Here is a 17,565-nt window from a genome sequence, read left to right as displayed (position 1 = left end):
CATGTTTCATTAGACTTAAACCTAAGGGGCCCTCAGAAGGTAATTAAGAAAAATGTAATTAGCATTTTAAAGCTGAGAAAAAGTTAGATGCAGAAAAGTAGGAAGAGGTGGCCACCTTAGGCCTACATTCCCACGTGGGAGCTGTCAGCGCTGAGTAGGGGACATTCCCAGGCAGCCCGTGTGGCTCCACCCCCCACCCCTGCCTGCGCACTCTCCTCACCTGTGTTGCCAGGCTGTCTCCTGTGGGCATTTACATCGCAAGTCCTGGTCAACAAGCAGATTTTTCAAAATTCAGCCATAATTCGGCCACTTCTGGCCAACCACTAGTCACAGTTTGAGATTTTTTTCTGTGCATGTCTATCCTTTTATAGTGTCATGTCCCCAGTACGGAGGCGATCCGTGTGGCCCGTTTCCCCGTGACTTGACTTCCATATTTTCACCGTGCCTGCAGTAGGTGTCTTCCACAGTGTCCCGTAGGCCCGGTTGAGAGCGTGCCCCTTCGGAGCGCGGTGGCGTGCGCCTCTGCCGGGGACTCTCTGAGTCTCAGCAGTTCCAGACCAGCTGTTGTGTGACTTTATTAGCTTTGAGGTTCCACGAATTCAGAGTCCAAGCCTATTGTTGGGTTTATTTGTTTTGCTTGTGACTCTTTTCTCCCATGGCCCTGGATGGATGACAAGATTCCTTGCCACTTCCCCGGGTCAGTGGGTGGAGTTTTTCTGGTGCTTGCTTCCTGGATGGAGACGCTCTCGGTGACTCTGGCTTGATGCTGGTGGCCCGCTTCTCATTCTCAGCTGGCATGGGGCCAGCTGGCCCAAGCACCCTCCTGTGGAGCAGGCCCCTGTGAGGTGCGCCCCAGACACCTCCGCTGGCCCCCGGGGTCACTCGGCTCATCGTCTGTCCGCGGCTCTGACCCAGTTCTCTCTTTGCTTTGGGCACCTGAGGATTTCTTCTTTGTTATTTGGGCATCCTTTTTGTCATTTGTCTGAGTGTGGGTTTTTAGGGTTTTTTTCGGGGGGAGGGGAGAGGTTGATTCATTAAGCCATTTTCCTAATGTTGAACATTTAGGTCATTTCCAGCGTTTCACTAATATAAAATAGCGCTGCAGTAGACACTGTGTGGCACCTTGATCTATGTCCTCCGGGATGCATTTCCAGAAGGATGCATTGGGCTGCACAGGCGCGAACGTGTGTGAGGTGCTTGTGTGCTCTGCCCGGCTGCAGCCGGCAGCATGTGGGAGCGCGGTCTCGGGCAGGCGCGCTGCTCCGTGCTTGTTTACATAGCGACGGTACCGAGGAAAAGGCCCCTTGCCGGAAAATGAATCCATAAAGCAGTTTTATAAACAAATTAAAAGCAATAAAGTTTATACAGGGTCCAAAGTCAGCTGTTCAGAAGCCAATGACCAGGCCTAACTAGCCACTCCTTTTCACAGAACAATCCAGAAGGACTTGGCCACTGACCCCCAACCAGTAGCTGTTAAATGATTTTCTCTGATGTCCTTGTGACAGGCTGTCTGCTTCCCCCTCATGGCTCCTCAGGAGCAAATACATGCAGGTGCAGGGAAACTCAACACTTGCCTGCTACCCTTTTTATTCAAAGTGGGATAAGATGATTCTTCTTTCTGAACCTTACAAGTATTCTACAATGCTCTTTTGATACTTTTATAAATGAAGGAAAAAAATGCATATTTCGGTATGGTTCCTGTCATTTGAATCCAGACCTAGGGAGGGGTTTGGAGAGTGCACAGCTGCCCCGGCCGGTGTGGCTCTGTGGGCTGAGCACTGGCCTGTAAACTGACAGGTCGCCAGTTCGATTCCTGGGGTTGCGGGCCAGGTCCTCAGTTGAGGGTGTGTGAGAGGCAACTGATTAATGTTTCTTTCTCTCATTATGTTTCTCTCCCTCTCTTCCCTTCCTTAAAATCTTAAAAAAAATAAAATACAATTATGAAAATCATAAAAAATTCTAGAATATGCATAGAAAGGCCCTTGGAAATGGGGCCACCCAGGAAGAGGAAATAACTCACCATCGGTCATGCAGGAAGGGGCAGGTGGGCCAGGGGCCTTGGCTGTACCCAGAAGGACAGAAGCCACTCTGAGGGTAAACCCCAGAGGGGATAAATGCAGGGAACGGTGACAGGGCCTGGAGGAGGCAGAGAAGCCCACCAGGGTGTGGCGAGGAGTGGCGCCCACCAGCGGGAAGCACCTTCAGCCCTGGGCAGCGTGGGCGCGAGCAGAGTGCAGAGTCCAGGGCCACCAAGGCGGCACCTGGAACCAGGGCTGGCCTGTGCGAGCAGGAGGGTGGCAGCGACTCGGAGGCTGGGGAAACCAGCCGTTCCCCTCACTCTCGGTCCTCCTGCTAGCTCCTCATCCCATTGGCCAAACTGAGCCTGGAGGGGGATCCTGGCCTGCAGCTGTCAGCCCCTCTGCCCGACTAGCCAGAGAGAGGGAGCAAAGGCTGAGAGGGGGCCAGGAAACAGACCTGAGGCACATAGGCCCAGACGGGCACCCTGGGGAGGGCACAGACACCCTTGGCTCCTGGCATGGTGCCTTTCCCTGTGACCCACCAGAGCTCTGAGGACTAAACCAGAGCATGGGGTCTGGGGCCAATGGGGGGACACACACCCGGCCTTGCTGCTGACCCTGCTGATGCCACTGGTCTCCACCACCCTGCTGGGCGCAGCCATTCCCCCGCCTCCTCCTGCGGGCCTCTGCCACATATCACAATGCCCGGATGTCATAGCTAACGTGGCCTGGGCAGGGCCTGCCAGCACACCTCCTTCCCTGGTGGGACACCCCTGAGAGGCGTCCCTAGCAGGACTGTTCAATTTTCTGCAAAACTGTTTTTCCCATTCTCCTCACAGGCTCCTCCTCCCATGGGGCTTCAGGGACCTGGGCAGAGATGGAGCCACACAGCAGGTGGCACTTCACGTGCAAAATCCTCCACCTCCCATGGCCAGACGTTCATCGCTGCTCCACAGACGTTCTCTCTGTGGGAGAGAAAGAGCTCTCCTGGGGTGTCCAACCTGCAGCCTGAGGGCCGCATGCAGCCCAGGATGGCTGTGAATGGGGCCCAACACAAAAGTGTAAATTTACTTAAAACATTATGAGATTGTGTATGTGTGTGTGTATACATATTGTGATATATTTAACGTGTGGCCCAGAGACACCAAAAGGTTGGACACCTCTGTGAGACCTTCCTCAACTAGACCCTGTCAGCCCTGCACCCAGCCCAGCCCTGTCCAGCCGCATCCAAACCTCAGCCCAGCTCAGTCTGGGATCCAGTTTCATTTTGAACCAACACAGCCTAAACCAGACAGCACACTTTCTTGTTTTGTTGCCAGAATTCTCCTTCTCTGTCTGTTTAAATTTTTAACCGTATTGCATAATCAGCCTAATATGCTTACACCTTAAATTTTCTTTTTAAACAATTTTTTTTATTTATCAATTTGAGAGAGAGAGAGATTGAGAAAGAAGTATCGATTTGTTGTTCCAATTATTTATGCATTCATTGGTTGATTCTTGTATGTGCCCTGACTGGGGATTGAACCTACAACCTTGACATATCAGGATGATGCTCTAACCAACTGTGCTACCCAGCCAGGGCAGCCTTAAGTTTTCTTGTGGATATTTTCAGTTATAACAATGTACAGTGTCATTAAGATTATTTTGTATATTCTCCTTTACGGAGTAGATCTGGAGAAACTTCTTGGAACGCAGCTTTGTTGGAAGGAGATCTAGATCGTTGCTCTCTTGGTTTCTAAAGAAAGGTCCCGTGTTTGTTCACATACCGTGCATTGAAAATGTGTATATAAATCTAGGGTTTGGAATACATTTTTCTTTCCTTTATTTGGTCATTCAGGAAAGACATCATTTGTGTCCAGGCTCAATGACCCATAGAAGCCACGTTGTAACTGTGGACTAATTCCCAGGCTAGCCCAAAGACAATTCACCTCTATGGCGAGTGGCAGTATAAGCCAGACTCCAAATCCAACCACTGCCAAGAACACTGTACAGGAAACACAGACCTGGGGCGCCCCCTGGGTCCTGCCAAGCCACGTGTTCCTGCCCCACCAGGCAGAGAACAGGGCATCGCAGGGCGGCCCGCCCACCCCGTGCCTGCTCAGGTGCCAGGGGCCATTCTCCGTGTGGGCTCTGCAGATGTGTGGGCTGAGGGAAGAGGCTGGCCTATCTTTGGGGGTGTTTCAAGTGATTTTCTGTTTTATATTTTTAAGTTGTACTAGCACCACGTGAACACATGCTCATTTTTAAAAATGTAAACAGCAGTACATTATTGTAGAATGTAGTATAGAACTAGAGACAGTGCGAAATGAGAGTTCCTCTCGGCCGCCCCCCACCCCCATTTCTCCCCAAACAGGACCGCACCGAGCAGACACTGTAAACGCACTTGTGAACACACAGATGCACAAGTTCAAAGGTCATAGTCTGGGGCTTGCTGTCTTTTACATGAATGGGGTCACCCTGTGGGGATTATTCTGCAGCCGTGTGCATTGGTCACACAGTGTCTTGGGGAGCTTTCTGTGACAGGACCCGCAGGCCACTGCATTCTTTTGGTGGGCGTGGTCAAATACGAGTCAATGTAACGTAAGTTACCATTTGAACCATTTTTAATGGCACAATTCAGTGGCATTAATTACATTTACAGTGTTGTGCGACCATCGCCACTGTTCCCAGATGTTTTCATTTCCCCAAACATAAACTCTGTACTCATTACACAATTCCTTCTTCTCTCCCCTTCCACCAGCCCACGGGACCTCTGATTCACTTTCTGTCTTCATGAACTTGCCTGTTTCAAATATTACATATAAGTGGAATCATACAGTATTTGTCCTGCTGTGTCTGGCTTATTGCATTTAGCATAGTGTCTTCAAGGTTCATTCATGGTGTAGCATGTGTCAGAATGCTACACTCTTTTTAATCACTATGTATTACTTTATTGTGTGAATACAGTATCCTTTATTTTATGTGTGTGTGTGTGTGTATGTATATCTATATATTTCCCGTATTGTAAAGCTTGCCCAGCTTTTCCCTATCACCAACATGCTGTAGTGAGCATCTTGGCGCACATGTGAAAACGTTTTCTAGAATCAGTTCCTACAAGAGGAACTGCTGCCTCAGAGCATTTATGCATTTAGACTTCCGATGTTGTCCTGTCACCCTCTGAAAGTGCGGTACCAATAGACTCTGCCACGCACTGTGTCGTACAGGCTCTTGTATGGCCAGCTGTTGCCCACCAGTTACAATTCCTCCAGTCTGACGGCCAGAAAGTACTTTCCAATCACAACGCTCACTTCCTGGGTGGGGAGGCTCGGTGTTACACCTCGTTGGCACTGGCAAATCTCTGGCCCATTGTTAAGTTGAATGATTGCCTTTTTAAAACTAGGCGTTATGAATAATAAGCCTTTGTAGTCTGTTACCTGTCATGTAGCTTTGTTTACAATGCCTTCCTCTAAAGAAAAGTTTCGTTTTTATGTGGTTAAATCTGCCATGGCTCCCTTTTTTGCTCTCTGAATTTTGGGTTCCTCTTACAGAGGTCTTCTAATATCAAATTTAAAAAAAAATAAAATTAGAGAACTTCTGGTCAAGATGGCGGCGTAGGCAGACACAGCTCACCTGTTTGCACAACCACATCAAAATTACAACTAAAATATAAAATAACCATCACTCAGAATTGTCAGAAATCGAGCTGAATGGAAGTCTGACACCTACGGAATTAAAGAAACCACATCCATCCAGACTGATAGGAGGGGCACAGGTGCAGAATGACTGGTCACTCAACCATTTGTGGTGGATAAAACTTGGGAGGCATATCTTGGGACTGAGGAATCCCAGATCACACCAGGCCCCCCAGCCCAGGGTTCCAGTGCCAGGAATATAAGTCACCACAACTTCTGGGTGCAAAACTCAGTGAGGATTGAGTCAGTGGAAGAAACTTCTGGAGCCCCAAACAGTTCCCCTTAAAGAACCCACACACAGACTCACCTGCTCAGACTCACTCCCTCTGAGCTCCAGCACTGGGGTAGCAGTTTGAAAGCCACCAGTGGCATACTGGGAGAAACTGAAGTGTCTGGCATCAAGGTGAGCAGAGACCATTGTCCCTTTTCTAAATCCTTCCCCCACAGAGCCACAGAGCCAGCAAGCTGGTGCCATATCTGAGATTCCATCAACCTGGCTAAGACTGTTTGCCCCACCTTGGAGATCCCCAGAGACTCTGCCCCACCCAACTTATGGGTCCACCCAAGTTGCTTTTCCATATGAATGGCTGGTTTTGGCTTTTGCTTCACAGCTTTCTAAATCCTCTTAAACAAGCAACAGCTGGCCTCAGTGAGCCACAGACCTAGTACTAGCAGCAGCCAGCCCAGATTTGCAGCTTGGCTTCACCTGGGAATCTCCACGCCCAGCACAAGCAGCATCCATCTCAGACTGCTTTATAGCTCAGGCAGGGTGGCCTGGGGCAAAAGCAGGTGGGGACTGACATTGGCCTGCACCACCCAGGAAACCCCAGGGCCAGTGCACTCAGAGAACAGATACAGACCACATCCAGCACCACCACTCAGCCCCTGCACAGCTGATCCTCCACAGAGGACCAGTTGGTGGTCCGTGGTCACAACCAATCTTTGCAGCTGACTGGCCTGGGTAAATCCTTCCCATTGATCTGCCAACAGCAACAAAGACCCAACTACAAGAGGAGAGTGTACTCAGACCACATGGAAGGTGCACCTCGAGTACCCAGCTTGGGTGATAGGGGAGGCTGTGCCACTGGACACTATAGGACACCTACTACATTAGGCCATGCTACTAAGACACAGAGTCAAAGCAGCTCTACCCAATACATAGAAACAAACACAGGGAGGCTGCCAAAATGAGGAGACAAAGAAAGATGGCCCAAACAAAAGAACAGATCAAAACTCCAGAAAAAGAGCTAAATGTAATGGAGATAAGCAATCTATCAGATGCAGAGTTCAAAACACTGGTTATAAGGATGCTCAAGGAACTTAGTGAGGACCTCAGCAGCATAAAAAAAGACCCAGTCAGAAATGATGGATACACTAATTGAAATAAAGAACAATTTACAGGGAAACAATAGTACAGTGGATGAAGCTGAGAATCAAATCAATGATTTAGAACATATGGAAGCAAAAAACAACCAATCAGAACAAGAAGAAAGAAGAATTCCCCCACACACACACACAAAAATGAGGATAGTATAAGCAGGCTCTGGGACAACTTCAAGAGGCTCAACATTTGCATCATGGGGATGCCAGGAGAAGAGAAAGAGCAAGAAATTGGAAATCTATCTGAAAAAATAATGGAAGAAAACTTCCCTAAGTTGGCGAAGGAAATAGACACTCAAGTCCAGGGAGCACAGAGAGACCCAAACAACATGGATGGAAAGAGGCCCACTCCAAGACACATCACAATTAAAATGCTAAATGTTAAAGATTAACAAAGAATCTTAAAAGCAGCAAGGGAAAAAAAGTTAGGTGTTCCTAACTTTTCCAGGGAGTTAGGAACTCCCTACAGGGGAGTTCCCGAAAGACTGTCAGCTGATTTCTCAGAAGGAACTTTTCAGGCTGGGAGGGACTGGCAAGAAATGTTAAAAGTCATGAAAAGCTAGGACCTACAGCCAAGACTGCTCTACCCAACAAAGCTTTCATTTAGAATGGAAGGGCAGATAAAGAGCTTCCCAGACAAGCAAAAACTAAAGGAGTTCATCATTACCATACCACCATTATATGAAATGTTAAAGGTACTTATTGAAGGAAAAGATCAAAAGTATGAATAAGCCCTGGCTGGCGTAGCTCAGTGGATTGAGCGCGGGCTGGGAACCAAAGTGCCCCAGGTTCGATTCCCAGCCAGGGTACATGCCTGGGTTACGGGCCATAACCCCCAGCAACCGCACATTGATGTTTCTCTCTCTCTCTCTCTCTCTCTCTCTCTCTCTCTCTCTCTCTCTCCCTCCCTCCCTCCCTTCCCTCCCTAAAAATAAATAAAAACCTTTAAAAAAAAGTATGAATAATAAAATGGTAAAAATACGTATCTATCAACAATTGAATCTAAAAAAACAAACTAAGCAAACAAGAAGAACAGAGACAGAATCCCGGACGTGGAGAACGTCCTGAGGGCTGCCAGATGGGAGGGGGTGTGGGGTGGGTGAAGCGGCGGGGGACTGAGAAGCACAGACATTCTGAACACCGAACAGCACGATTCAAACGAGATGCAATTCCTGCGTCTGCTTTTGGGGTGAGAGTGCTGCAGTGAGTCAGTTGAGAGATGGGGTGTAGTTACTAAATTCTCTTTTCATAAAAAAAAAAGAAGTACAAATAGCTAGTTACAGAATAGCCTTGGGGATGTCAAGTACAGTACAGGAAATAGTGTAGCCAAAGAACTTATACGCATGACCCGTGGACATGAACAATGGTGAGGGAATTGCCTGAGGGAGTGGGGGGTGCTGGGTGGAGGGGGACAAAGGGGAAACATCAGGACAATTATAATAGCACAATCAATACAATATAATTAAAATATTAAAAAATAAAATTGTATTTCATTCTAATAGACTTATTGTTTTTTAGTATATCATGTTTTAACCTGTTTGGATTTTATTTTTGTTTGTTTATTGTGTAAAACCTCAATCATAGACACATATTTAGAGACAAATTCCAGACATATTTCATCTGTAAAAGTTTCAGCATATTATCTCTTTAAGATGAGGATTCATTATCATCATCACACCTGAGAAAATTAACAATAGTTCCCTAATATGATCAAATATCCAATCAGTTGTCACATTCTGATTGTTACAAATGTCACATTTTATTTGTTTGAATTAGGAGTGAAATAAAGTGTCAAAATACCCTTGCTTGATGTATTTCTTAGTTTGATCGTTCACACGTTCCCCTGTCCTCTGTATCAAATCTTTTATTTAGATCTAGAGGCTTGATCAGATTCAAGTTCACATTCACTGGCAAGACTACTTCATAGGTAGGGTTCTGTCTGACTTTATTGTTTTATGCAGTATAACAATCTAACAAAATTTTCATCAAATACATGGTTAGTTGTATATTGTTCCAATACCATTTATTGAATAGTTCGTCCATTCCTCCTAATAATTTGAAATCCCACCAGTATCATATATATATATATGTACATCTTTTCTAAACTCTTTATTCTGCATTCTTGACTTTTTGTCTGTGCTGAAGCCACACGGTTTTAAATGCTGCCATGCTAGTTTGTGTGATATTTGATGAGGCAGCTCGCCCTTCACTGATGTTTTTAAAGCAGTTTTTGGCTTTTCTGTGCTTGTTCTCCCCCACAACAATGTCATATTTGTTTAACCTACATGTTAAGACTTTTATTTGGATTGTGTGCAGTTTTTAGTGGGAGACAAGTAGCATCTTTGTAGCAATGAATCTTCCATAACCAGGAATATGGCTTTTTCTTCCACACACTCAGATTTTTTTTTCTTTTGGGACAGTTTTATGCTTTTCTTTATTTACATTTTTATAGCTTCTGTACAGTTTTATTTTTACATATATTGCTACTTTGCCCACTATTCTAAAAAGGACCTTTATTTCTCCACACCTGTTCCAGTGGTTATGGCTGGTACTTAGAAAAGCTTCGGTTTTTATAAGCTGATCTTGTCCTTGATTGGCCACCTTGCTTTTAGGTGTCCTGATGGCTTTTTTCATGTTGAATTTCATGTTCTGGACTCCCTAGTTGGCACTCTTCTCATCTGCAACTGGTTTTCTTTTTAGGCTCACGCAGAGTCCAGTAAAATCTGGCTGACGGGGAAATTCACTGAACTCAGACTACTGCTTGAAGAGGAGGAAGCGCTGGCTAAGAAATTCATTGATAAAAATACCCAGCTTGCCCTCCAGGCGTACAGGGAGCAAATCAAGTCTTGTGAGGACCAAATCGATGTCTTGAACAGCCTCTCCAATAGGGTCTGGAACATCAGCCAGGAGACCAGTCCTGTACAGCTGCTACAGGTAAGACTGTGTTTCTGCCTTCATGGCTGCCACCTGTCACCCACCACCCACCACCCACATTTCTTCTTGGTTGCTGTGACACTGAACACAGTATTTACACAAGGGGTAAATCCACAGAAAACTGCCTTGTTAGCAAGTGGACTTTCTTGCCCCTACACAAATCGTCAGAAAACATACTTAGAAAAGTCCCTGGCCCAGTAGCTCAGTTAGTTAGAGCATCATCCTGATACACCAAGGTTGTAGGTTCGATCTCCGGTCAGGCACATGCCAGAAACAATCAATGAATGCATGAATAAGGAGAACAACAAATTGATGTTTCTTTCTTAGCTCTATCTCTCTTTCTCCCTTTCTCTCTCTAAAAAGTTAATCATTTTTAAAAAATATAGAGAGAATATACATAGCCAGGAAGATAACATACATCTCGGACTAATAAAATAGCACAGCCACCAATTTTTGAGGGCCTCTGTATTCCAAGCACTGTATGTATCTTAGCTTTAATATTTACTAGAACTGTGCAAAGTGGATATTGTCACCCCACTTTATGAATGGGAAACTGAAGCTCGGGGAGGTGACGTGACTCATGGGAAGTGCCACAACTAGCTGGCAGAACTGGGATCAGAACCCAGGTTTCTCTGACTTAAAAGCCGCAAGGCATCATTGCTCAGACCTCTACCTGCACAGTCTTCACTGAGACAGCCCTCCTGGGAAGGCAGTGTCCCCCCAGCTGCGGAGCGGACCTCGAGCTGGGTCACAGTCCGCTCAGCGGGGAGAGAAGAATGGTACTGCTTGGCCACTGGGCTCTGTTGGAGGTCATTACCTTCTCCTGAGGGGGAGCCTGAGAAACAGCCTCTACAGTGTCCGAGCTACACCTAGTGATGGCATGAGGGCCTGTATCAAGCGAGGGTAGTGTTCCTGTCTTACAGGGACCAGGGGAGAAACTCCTCTGTCCTGTCAGCACTGCTGTGTGTCACCTGTGCACCTGGATTGCTTTCCACTTGTGTAACTCTCTCTGTTTGCTTCTTTGCTGTGGCTTCTGGGAAGCTCAGAGCCAAATATGTTTGAAGTAGTTGGGCTGTGACTTGGCGGCATGTGTTTTGTGCCTCTTCGCACTCTGGCTTCCGGTCTACATCCTGACCCCGCTTCCTCTGTGACTCGTGTTTCTCACTGTAAAGGAAAACCCTGCCGTATTAGATAACTTTGGTAAGACACCTTACAAGCTTCTGGGACAAGGCGGCGTACGACTAAATAAAGGTGGCACTGAGTCTGACCACAGATTGGCGTGGGCTCTGGCTGGGAAATAACACAAATAAATTGGTCAATACGAAACCAGCCAAGCCAGTCCCTGGTGGGTATTTCCACGCTTGTGCCTCTGTGTGGCCTTGGTCAACTCACCGTGTCTGGTTGTTAGCTAACAAAAAATAAACCCTCGTGGACACGGACCACGGCATGGGACAGGAGGGGAAGTGGGGGAAGCAGCAGAGCGTAAAGGGGGGCACTAAATAAATGGTGATGGAAGGAGACTTGGCTTGGGGTGGTGAGCACACGATACAATATACAGATGATGTGTTATAGAATGGTGTATCTGAAATCTATATAATTTTATTAACCCATGTCATCACAATATATTCAATGAAAAAAATAAACCTAACAAAAAAATCTGGGTGAGGTGCTGTGTCACAGGCACAGAGGTTACTGTACTTTGATGCTCAGGGGGCTACCTTTGTTTCTTTCTTTTAATTTATTTATTTATTTATTCATTCATTCATTCATTCATTTATTATTGTTGACACTATTACAAATGCCCCCCAGCACCCCCCTTTCCCCCGTCTACCCAGCCCTTGCCACCACGCCCCCACACACATGCAAATATGTTCTTTGGTTAATTCCTGCCATCTTCCTAATGCCCCCCCCTCCAAGATCTGTCATCTGTTCCATGTATCTGTGCCTCTGGATTTATTCAGTTTGTTTTGTTCATTAGATTCCACATATGAGTGAGATCATATGGTATTTGTCTTTCTCTGACTGGCTTATTTCACTTAGCATAATATTCCTAGGTCCATCCATGCTGTCGCAAAGGGTAAGAGTTCCTTCTTTTTTATATAGCTGCATAGTATTCCATTGTGTAAACATACCACATCTTTTTTATCCACTTGTCTACTGACAGACTCTTGGGCTGTTTCCAGATCTTGGCTACTGTAAATAACGCTGCTGTGAACATAGGGTGCATATATTCTTTCTTATTCTTAGGATATATTCCTGGAAGTGGGATCACTGGGCCAGCAGCAGCTCCATTTTTAGTTTTTTGAGGATACTCCATACTGTTTTCCAGAACAGTGACTGCACCTGTCTGCATTCCCACCAACAGTGCATGAGGGCTCCCTTTTCTGGACATTTGTTTCTTTTAAAATAACCATGCCCCTTGAGGATAGCTAATTCAAAGGGATGCTCCATGGAGAAGACTGTTATTCTTCCATCACAGATATACTTCCAAGGCTTTGTCATTTATTTTTCTTTATTCTCTGGTGCCAAAGCTATGGTTTTCATCATTCATCATTCCATTTGCTCATTCATGAATCCATCAAACATTCACTGAGCAACCTGTTCTGCACCGGGCCCCGGTTTGACATTAGTAGCTCATGGGTGGGAAGACATGCTCAGAAACAGGTATTTACAACACAGCCCAAGTGAGCTAGCAAAAGTGTGCCCAGGAAATGTCCAGCTCTATTTAGGGGATCAGGGAAGACTTCTAGGCGTGTTGCGCGTGGGTCACCGGCCAGCAGTGACCACGGAACGCTGTGGATGGCTCGCCGAAACACACGCGAGAAATAACGACACATGCACAGAGACAAACTAGTTTCTGTGGGGAAGTAGGGACGAAATGGCCACCCCCCCAGTGGGGAGCGCGCCGATTTACCGATTTACCGTCCATACCTGCTTTTATTAGGCTCATTTTGCATAATAATTCAGGTAAAGTACAATACTCATTAGGGGAAGTAAGGAACTATAGAAAACAAAGAACTCTGCCGGTCTATTGAGTTGGGGGTCAAAGAGCTGTAAGGCTGAGGAACAAACTAGCTTCCTCCTAAGACCCTTCTCATTCAACTGAGAGCATTCCAAACAAAGAAGGTTTCACAGTAATTTACATGTTCTTTCTTAGGCCTGATCACCCCGGGAAATCCGCACTTCCCAGTACTACCCTGTCATTGTTTCAGGCTTAGGTGGAGCAAGGGAACTAAGGCCACCGAGAGATAAGGAGATTTTCTTCCAGACGCTGAGAACTCAGACTTTGTCAAAGCCGAGGAGCGAGGGTCCATCACCCCCTTTTGCTGCAGCCCCCCAAGTCCTTCTTTTGGGGGGCCTCCCAAAGTGATCGTGCCTGGCTTGGGTTGTTCCCCCGTGGGGAATCTTACCCGTCTTTGGCTAACCGACCAAGCTTTTTGGGGTTCAGTTATGAATAAAGCAGCAGAAGCAGCATTCCTGCCAGGAAGACAAGCTTTTGTCTCCTTGCTGGCTTACAGTTCCAAGGGCGTTCCCTTAGCCTTAGCTAGGCGGGGGTTTCAGCTTCTGATACCAGTCAGGGCGGTTCCCAACATAGGAGGAGGTGATATTGGAGCAGGGCATATACAGAGGGACAGAGCAGACAGGACATTCCAGGCAGAAGAGAACCATGTGCGTGTGAAGGCTTGGCAGGCTGGAGGACCGCTGGGTTCAGCCTGGCTGGAAGCGAGGTGCAGGGGTACAGGGCCAGGGGAGTTGGGAGATGCCGCTGGATCGAAGGGCCTGGGATAGTTGATGAAGGGCCTTATGTACCTGGCCGTGGAGTTTAGACTTTGTCCTTTACAGAGATGGGGCCAAGGGAGGGTTTTGAACTGAAGAAAGACATGGTCAGGTTAATGTTTTGGAAAGATCACTTTGGTGGAAGGCTGGAGGATGGACTAGGCAGGCCAGGACTGCAGGCTAAGGGAGGTCAGGAGACCACAGTGTCCAGGAGAGGGACGGTCATGGGACGGGCCAGTGAAGGAGCTGTGGGGACAGAGAGAAGACAGGTTTGAGAGCTGCAGCAGGATCGGTGACTGAAAGTGGGGGAATTTCTGACTTGAGAAATGAGTGGCTAGGGGGCTATTCTCTGATTCTGCAAAGGTGAAAAGTTGAAGTGCTCAGTTTTATTCATTCATTCATTTCATCCTTGATGTTTATTGAGAACCTACTGTGTGTCAGGCTCTGTGCTAGATGCTGGAGCTGGGGGTTAGCACATGTGGCATTTGTCCTTCATCTCCCTTCCCAGTTCCACTCTGCCCTCTGGGCCACCCTCCTGCTACCCAGAGCTGCTCCCTGCCCTCCCTGCTAATGCCGGACTCCCTGGCCAGCTCCACTGCAGTCCTCTGAGTGCCACCTCAGCCCTGGTTCCGCACAAGTTATCTTCTTCCCCACCAAAGTGAGGATGAACTCTTGACCGCAGTTCTTAGGCAGGATGGGACTTGGGGACTGTCTCACAGCCCTCTCCCAGGGTCCAGCATGTTGCCTGGGGGGCCTGCCTCTGCCCAACAGCAAATGCTGGGCCACACCCCCTCCCCCACCCCACAGGCATCCCACTAGCCAGGGCCTGCTTGCCTAAGGCAGTCTGCTGTCTTCTAACTCCTTGCCTAAGACAACCCTTCAGAAAGTGCAGACAGCGTTCTTAGCTGCAAATACGCATCCACTGTAACTGTTTGAAACAGTATTAGGCAGCTCATGGGATCTCCAGCAGGGCCAGAAAATCAGGATGAAGGCCAGGCAACAGGAGAGAAGTCCCGCCCACAGCACAGGTGTGCTCCAGGGTAGACCACACCACTTCTCTGCTGAGCAAGACATCACAGCGGACACCTCGGGCCTTGGCCCTGGTGCCTCCACCACTTCTGTCCCCCACCTGTTGTCACTGCCTTACCTCTCATTTCCACATGCAAGTCTTGGCTTGGAGGTGCCTGGTCACACGGCTGCCCCATGGGAGCAAAGGAGGCACAGAGAGAGCATTCTCTAGCTTCTAATTAGCAAAGCTGCACTTAACACAGGAAGGGTATTTAAAAGGTGCTGTTCAGGCAGAAAACAGGACGAGTCTCCATTATAGGGGCCACACCCCCTCAGGCAGCATTCCCTTTGACGTTCCAGGGGCTCCTTGCCCAGGAAAACTGGCCCCTCACTCCTATTGTCCCCCTGTACCATTGTCCCTAAAACTTCAGGGCCCCTTTCCAGGTGGTGAGCACGTTAAAGGAGGGGCAGTCAGCCTGCCTCCACCCTCTGCCACCAATGCTAACGCCTGGCACAGAGAATACCCCAGTGAGCATGGGAAGAAGGGAGGAATAGCGCCGGCACTAAAACCGGACTTGCGCATGTCTTCCTTCCAGTACCCCGCTGGGTGGGGCCTGCTCCTGGGGGGCGTGTCCCTGGGCTGACCCTAGGTGCCAGGACAGGGTGGGTAGGGCCTGCAATGGATGGTCTGGGTGTGTTCCTGGTGCCGCTGTGGAGCCACCCTGACCCACCACGTGCCCTTGTAGGAGTTCACGGAAACTGAACAGGAGTTGAAGCAGCATATGACCTTGGAGGAGTTTCGACACCCTGTGGCCCAATCCTTTGAGCCCGTCAAGACCTTCTTCAAGGGCCTCATGGAAGCCATGCAGAGCATGATGCAGACGCCACTAGAGGTTCGCTTGAAGGAAGGTAAGTCATGCGACTTCGTGCCCCTTACTCCTTTAGTGTCCTTTAGTCCAGGGACAGCTGAGGAGACCGCCACCATGAATCATGTCTCTCCCACACAGAGGCCCATGGTTGGACGGTCTAGGGCTTCTAGGGCCTGGGCCCACCCACCCTTCTTCATTCCCTTCCTATCCCTCCTCAGACCCTGTTCTGCCTCTCGAAACCACGCGGCTCTGCTCCTGTCGCCAGTTGCTCCTCGGACTCTGCTACGCCTCCGCTATGCCTGCTCTGGGGTCCCAGCTGGAATGGCCAACTCCTTCTCCTTTTCCTCTGCCTGGTTGAGGCCCACCGCCACTGTGGGGCCCGCACAGCTACGCTCACCTGGGAAGCTTTTCCAGGTCACCTTGGGCTCACTCTGTCCCCTGGACTTCCACCCCTCTGCCCTCCCTCTCCAGGGCCTGCCCCATCTCCTGCCTGGGGTGTTCTTGAGCTGGATGCATGGATCCTACCCTGCCTCCCTGCCTCCCAGAAATATCTGGAGGACAAGAGCCATTTGGGGTCCAGCAGTGAGGTTCCTGCAGAGCCTCACACAAAGCAGGTGCTCAGAAATACCTGTTCGTTCATTCATTCATTCATTCCTGCTATTGTGAATCACTCAGAACATTCATGGAGCCCCTATTACGTGGCAGGCACAGCTTCTGTCTTTGTGGTGCTAGTCTTTTGTGGGGAAGACACAACCACTGAATATATGTCAGTGATAAGTGCTCTGAAGACCAACAAAGCAGGTTAGGTAGGACACAGGGTGACCAGGAGGAGGAGAAGGTATCTTATACATGGAAGTGAGGAAGCCCCTCTAAGAAGGGGATGTGTGTGCTGACCTGAAGGAAGGCTTCGGTAAGATCTGCAGAGCTGAAGGGCTGGACAGCAGAAGGGTCACAGCGTGACTCTGGAGCCAGACTGCCCAGGTTCCTACCCCAGGTCCACCCCTTCCCGACCCTGCCACCTGGGGCAAAGCACCTAACCCTTCTATGCCTCTGTGTTCACATCCATTCTGCAAAGATGATAATGCAGCTCCCCCTGACCCCCCGCCATAGGGTCGTTGTAAGGATTAAATGAAGTCTTATAAGCAAAGTGCTGAGAGTGGTGCTCAGGCATGATAAACACCATACTGTTTAAGTATCAGCTGTTCGTGTTGTTTTTGCATCTGAGGGAAACATCTAGGCAGAAGGAACAGGATGTACCAAGAGCCCAAAGTGAGGGAAGAACTTGAAGAGTTTTGGGCACAGAGACAGGGCCGTGGTGACTGGAGCACAGTGGTGGGCGAGGCGGGGGAGGAGTTTGGATGCTGCCTTGTCACGTGGGGCTGGCAGGGCAGTGCCAGCTCTGAAGACCAGGGGAAAAGGCAAAGGAAAGGGGTGGAAGGAAGCAAGGCAGAAAGGCTGCAAGCGTCCAGCACCCCTGGGAAATGGAGAGCGGTGAGGCCAGGCCAACTTCCTGAGGTGAGTAACCAAAGAAGACCCAGCCAGGGGCCGAACGAGCTCAGACAAAGGAGAGAGGGATTCTCACCGGAAACCGGAAAGCCTTCCTGGAGGAGCTGGCACTTGAGTGGGGCCTTAATCCATCACTAGGACTTGGCAAGTGGGAGAGAACCAGGAAAGGCATTTCAAGCTAAGACAAGAGAACGGTTTGGGACACTGTGATGCATGCCTGCAGTGGTGCTGAGCAGTGGGTCTCCCTGGGCTGCTTTGTCAAAGCAGATTTTTAACGGTGGGTGGTGTTCTCTTTGCTCATAACTTCCACTGGAATTTTGAACACACAGTCCAACTGAGAAATTCTTCTTGAGATGTAATTATTTAAAAAGAAAATGGCATACCAGAATGGTAACAGTCAAT

The 17,565-nt window shown here is 48.4% G+C and overlaps 1 protein-coding gene across 2 annotated transcripts in view; it reads left to right on the top strand.

The window, feature by feature from the left end:
• Window positions 1-17,565, top strand: part of TRIM14 (tripartite motif containing 14) — a 33,016-nt gene that overhangs the window by 5,081 nt on the left and 10,370 nt on the right. For both annotated transcript variants that reach the window (XM_045840984.1, XM_045840983.1), the window contains exons 3-4: window positions 9,770-10,003; window positions 15,535-15,697. In XM_045840984.1, the coding sequence (XP_045696940.1) occupies window positions 9,770-10,003; window positions 15,535-15,697 (397 nt within the window). The remainder of the gene's footprint in view (window positions 1-9,769; window positions 10,004-15,534; window positions 15,698-17,565) is intronic.

Source organism: Phyllostomus hastatus, unplaced genomic scaffold, assembly GCF_019186645.2.
Source record: "Phyllostomus hastatus isolate PE091 unplaced genomic scaffold, TTU_PhHast_1.1 phas_contig_34, whole genome shotgun sequence".
Lineage (NCBI taxonomy): Eukaryota > Metazoa > Chordata > Mammalia > Chiroptera > Phyllostomidae > Phyllostomus > Phyllostomus hastatus.
The sequence above is the reverse complement of the archived record's forward strand: the minus strand, read 5'-3'. Positions and strand labels throughout refer to the sequence as shown.